Source organism: Vigna radiata, unplaced genomic scaffold (genome assembly GCF_000741045.1).
Source record: "Vigna radiata var. radiata cultivar VC1973A unplaced genomic scaffold, Vradiata_ver6 scaffold_385, whole genome shotgun sequence".
Lineage (NCBI taxonomy): Eukaryota > Viridiplantae > Streptophyta > Magnoliopsida > Fabales > Fabaceae > Vigna > Vigna radiata.
This window is the reverse complement of record NW_014542414.1, coordinates 6,486-11,936: the sequence shown is the minus strand read 5'-3', so window position 1 is coordinate 11,936 and position 5,451 is coordinate 6,486. Positions and strand designations below refer to the sequence as shown.

The window sequence follows — 5,451 nt, the reverse complement described above, 5'->3', positions numbered from 1 at the left end:
CTAAAATAAAGACCATTTACTATAATCATATTTTGTTCTTCATTAATGTCAGACTTGCTTTCAGCATAATGATACTAATATTTTGGAGTAAGCTCGATGATCAAATAAAGTTTATATCTCTTAATATAAAGTTTCATTTATGAATTGATAATCAAATCCCTTTTATTACATGAATAAATGATTATTTTAATACAATAAATATTATTTGAGTAATATTATATTTTTTAAAATAATAAAAAAATTATAATCTTATTATTTTAATTTTATTAAACAAGTGCTTAATATTTAAAATAATAATTATATTAATATAATAAAGAAAAAATAACATTAATATAACATTTAAGAAACTCATGTACTCTTTATTATTTATTTATAAATATAAAATGTTTAATAAATAAATAAATATATATACACACACATACATTAATTTATTTATTTGTAATAATCACATGTAATAATTATTAAAATTTAATTATTTTAACTATTAATAAAATCCAAACAAAAATAATATTTATGGTAATTTTGTAATAACAACACGATTTTCTTATTATTAGTGGGTAAGAATGTATTATTATTATTTGTTTAAATGGATAGTGCATAAAAATTATTGTTAGTAATAATATTAATTAATAATTATGAGGAATATTTGCAGTGATAATATTTATTATTTGATATGACAGGTTGATACGAAATACCAGGAGAGTCCTTGACGAAAGATCTTAAACTAGATTAGATAAAAAGAAACATGAAAGAGATACAACATTAATGGAAGAACATGGATTTTCTAGGAGTTAATACAAGAAATGAAAGATAAATTACTTTATTTGAAGTCAAGGGAAGATGCACCATTTCTTGTGACCAGGGACCCAGTGTGGATATTTTGTACTGAAGTAACTGGAAACTGTCTTGGAATCCAGAAGTTCAACGATGGGAGCATATTTCACACAACGAGGTGTCTTATACTGATTTATGGATGCACCCTGGCTCAGAGCAAAGTCCATAAGCTTGTCAAAGGTTCCATTCTCCACAATCTTTATTTCCAATGCTCCAATGGATTCTGATACCCTTCCTTGTCTATAAACACTGTTCAGACACCCTTCAACTGTAAAGCAACACTCCTCAAAAACACAACCTGGAATTGGGGTCTCATCATTCCTGCTAATCTCCCAGTACAGAACATAGTGACCTGGGATCGTCGACGTGTCAGCACAGCTTGTGTACTCTGTCAGTGATGCACCGAACTCTGCAAGACGCTTTGCTCCTTGCTTAACAGCATTTTGCAGCTCAACTTCATCGGTCTTGTCAGAATCAATGCTCAAAACCACATTCTTTCGGCACACGAAGTTGAATTGAGGTGCCTTGTTCTTGAATCCCGCTACACGGAGTATGTCACCAACCCTGTACCTGTAAAGTCCTGTGATCGTGCATCATTGTTAGAAGATAGTTTATTCTTTTCTTAAAAACTATGTTTAAAGATGAATGGAACTTTACCCGCATAAGTGGTGACCACAAGCTCGTATTCTTGACCCATCTCTACATCCACAAGATCAACCAAAAGTTCCTGGTCTGGGTGAGAAATTGAAATATTGGCATGTCCCTTGGTTTTTTCGAGTGGCAAGAACTCAAAGTAGGCCATGGTGGGAATGAGGGTGTAAGACACTTCACTGGGTTCACACAAAGGGTTCAAATTGAGGCCGAAGTAACACTCAGACGAAGCATACATGGTGCAGACGAGAGGGAGACCATTGCTGTAGTAATCCAATATCGGAATATACTGAGACATGGTTCCTGTAACAATAACATCAACATACTTGGTGTTTGGCCAGACCCTAGTGATGATCCCCTTCCACGACTCCTTCTTGCACTCAGATTCTATGAAATCCGCAAGCTTGGGGTTTGGTTTGAGTATCTTCATGATGGCGTCTCTCAAAGATGAGTCAGTGATTTCAGGGTCTAGGGTTCCATTTCTTATGTCACGGCACAAACTGAGCCAATGGTTTTCTAGGAACTTGATGGCGCGGATGAAGCCTGAGGCGAAAACGGCGCCAACACGAAGAACTTGTTCGTTTTGTGAAAGTCCACAAAGCATCTGAGAATACATGCTTTGGTAAGAGTCGAGGCAGAGAATGGATTCAATGGGGCTGGTGTAGTTTGTGTAGGGATCATATCTTTGTTTAGAGTTATTGAAATGTGAACTCTTGTAGTAACTGGTTAAAACTGGACGAGCTAGGAGCCCCCCTGGGGTTTTGGCTTCTGATTTCACGAACAGAAAGTACATACCCTTGCCTTTCTCTAAATCTGGAACAAATTGATCCATCACTGGCATCAAGAGGCTGTACAGTAATGATCTTCTCTCAAGTTCATCTTCTATCGTTGGCATCAGCTTTCTCTCCCCACCAGATGTTCCAGAGCTGAATTTAATCAACACAATAATAATAATCTTATTTCACTTTACACTGCTTTTTCATCTACTTTTAATTAATCTTATTTCACACCTTTTCTTCTTCTGACGCTCATGGCAGATTAAAATAGTACGGAAAATTTGCCAAGATATTGTTAAAAAAATATGATAGTTAGAGAACAATTTTTTTATAATATTTGAAAATCATCTATGTATTATTATATGATTAGTCCATAGTGGTGTTTATGATTATTATTATTAATTGTGGAGTAATTTTAGACTAATCACAAAATGACACGTAGATGATATTTAAATATTGTTAAAAAATGTTGTCTATGTATCATTGTTAAAATTTTTCACCATATTACTATTGTTATGTCACAAGTAACCTATGGATGTAATAAATGATGAATTATGTCACAAGTAAAATAGACAACGTAAAATTAATTTGTAAGAAGGATCAATTTTATATAGAATAGCTTAAAGATGTTACTGCGTGCATACATGATTTTTAAGTGAGGTGAAAGGTGAAAGAAATAAGAAAATAACAATAATTTTTCATTTTTAAATTAAATTATAATTTTTTTTTATTTATGAAAATAAAGTAAAATAAATTATATACGAAATATTATATGTAGAATACAAACTAAATTTTACATTAAACCATAATACAATTCCTTATGATAGAAAAACCACATATTTTATAATTTAACTTAAAAACAAAACATAAATTTTGTAATAATGAATTAGAAATGAAAAAGATATTTTTATCTAAAAAGAAAAAAGAAAAAAAATTAAGAAAGTAAAATAAATATGGCCCTACCCTTATATCATGCATGGGTTATTCATTCTTAATTTATCAATATACATGTTCCAGAGACAACTTATTTCACATCAACTTTTTGCACGTTCCTTTTACACTCCAGATTCTTTTCTTCTTTTATTGTCTCACACTTTCAAGCTACTACGTTTTAGCACATGAGATCCTCTGTAACTGAAGAAAAAGGAAATGATGTAAAAGTAAACACGTCTATTCTAAAAAATGGAACGTGCTAACTATAACACTTTATTTTTTGAGAAATAATATTTTAACACTAATTTTTTATACTATTTTAACACTGTACGTATATCAATGTGGTCAGACGATTTTAAATTAAAAAAAAAATTTGGTTTTTTTTTCTTTTAAATATGCACTTGTTTCAGTTTTTTTTAATTTGAAATCATCCAACCACATTTTGACACGTGTCAAAATGATGTCTTAGTGTTAAAATATCATGATTTTCTTTATTTTTTTATTTTTAATTTAATGTCACTTATTTCATATTTCTCTCCCATATTAATGTCTATTATCCCTTCTTTTCTCCTGCCAATCTCTCACTCGCAAAATCTACACTTCTTATAGTGTGAAAAAGACATTTTTCTTAAAATGAAAAGTAATATCATTAAAGTAGAGAACGCATACCACCCTGTTACAGATGAGAAAAACTGATATGTGTAATAAAAATCTAGAGGCAAATAATGAAAAAAAAAAGTAGGAAGAAAAAGGAAAGAAAAATTAAGTGTATAGTACTAATAACTAGTACCAGTGAGTATGTTTCAGTACAAAAAAAAAAAAAAAAAGATACATATTTCATTACCAGGTGTGAGTGTGAGCTTTCAATTATATATGAAGAACAATAACAAAAGAGTGGAAGAAATTGAGGATATGGATAAAAGCAAAACATATAGTAAGAACTGACCTAGTGAGGAACTCAGAAATAGGTTTGGAACATAAAATTGAGGAGGTATCACCATTAGCTATACGATCAATATCTGGCTTTAAATCCTCGTATGTGACCACAGGCATGATGTTCTTGAAACTGTCTCTGTCTGTGCGGCCATCTAAGCCATGGCGTTGAAGGTACTCAGCATGTGCACTGGAGGAAAGGATCTCAGCAAGGACCCTCTTCTGAATTTCATCAGCGTTGCTAGTGACATCCTCAATGTATTTCAGTGCTTTATTGTTACTGCTCTCGGTGATGCTACTATCAGTAGCAACATCAACTTTGCCATTTGGCTTGTTGCACAGGTAGTGGCTAGGAGCCTCAGGCATGGCTATAGAAAATATGATATAGGAACAACAAAAAAAGGTGTTGATGGGAATGAGAAATGGAACTGGAATTGAAGCAACAACGTAGTGGAGATCTGACTTTGGAATTTGGACTTAACTGGGAGGAGTGGGTTGGAAAACAAGACATAGTGAAAGGACATATTTATAGAAAGCTAGAACTTGAAAACCACTTGAGTGCAGTTGAGATACCAATGAATTTTTCTTTTTTTTTTAAACAGTAGAGTTGAAAATGACATACCTAGGAAGGTTCGTGTGCAAGTGTTGGGTTAAGATTAATGTTTTGTTAAGTAGTAATGAAACTAAAGTAACCATATTTACGTATGATTTATCAAAAGCATTATTTGTGGACGTGATATATATATAACTAATCGAGCTTCATGTGGGGCTAGACTAACTATTACTCTTTCCTAGGCTTTTATACATAGAAAAAATTTCTTTTAAGGCACCTTGTGATTGGTCTGTTTTAAATATTTTTTAAACATAAATTTAAATAGACCAATAAAATGATGACACTTATCCCGTTATAAAAAAAGTTATCAAAAAGTGTTATCAAAATATCATTGCCCTTATATATAACATAACGTACTATCATATTTTAATGATTTTTTTATAATAATTTTTTGACAACAAGATACATGTTACCATTTTATTGATCTGTTTAAATTTATTTTAAAAAAAATATTTATAAAAAAAAATTATTAAAGAGATTTTCTCTTTATATATCAGCACGTCACATCACTTGCCACTGTATTCCTAACACTTGAGGGATACCAATGAGTTTCATAGCTAGGTAGATAGGTAGGGGGAAAGGCTAACTCTATCTTTCGAGTTAGGGTATAGGAAGGAAGGAGCAAGAAATAATGTAGCAAGATAAAGAATTAAATAGATAAATAAAAAGAAAGGGAATTAATAATATAAGTTATGATGTGAATTCAGTCTT

General features: G+C 31.5%; 1 protein-coding gene across 1 annotated transcript; it reads right to left on the bottom strand.

Moving 5' to 3' along the window:
- Positions 1-706: 706 nt before the first annotated feature.
- Positions 707-4,637, bottom strand: LOC106780027 (indole-3-acetic acid-amido synthetase GH3.6). Its single transcript, XM_014668262.2, has 3 exons — positions 4,141-4,637; positions 1,492-2,411; positions 707-1,414 (listed from the first exon to the last, which is right to left on the bottom strand). Exons 1-3 carry the CDS (start codon positions 4,491-4,493, stop codon positions 831-833), a joined length of 1,857 nt encoding a protein of 618 aa, XP_014523748.1. The 5' UTR covers positions 4,494-4,637; the 3' UTR covers positions 707-830.
- Between the last annotated feature and the right edge of the window lie 814 nt (positions 4,638-5,451).

Excerpts from the sequence above, each read along its gene's own strand:
- LOC106780027 (XM_014668262.2), bottom strand. The coding sequence starts at position 4,493 with ATGCCTGAGGCTCCTAGCCACTACCTGTGCAACAAGCCAAATGGCAAA. Across the intron at positions 2,412-4,140 it reads ATTTCTGAGTTCCTCACTAG|CTCTGGAACATCTGGTGGGG; the intron begins GTCAGTTCTTAC and ends GATTAAATTCAG. Across the intron at positions 1,415-1,491 it reads TGTGGTCACCACTTATGCGG|GACTTTACAGGTACAGGGTT; the intron begins GTAAAGTTCCAT and ends GCACGATCACAG.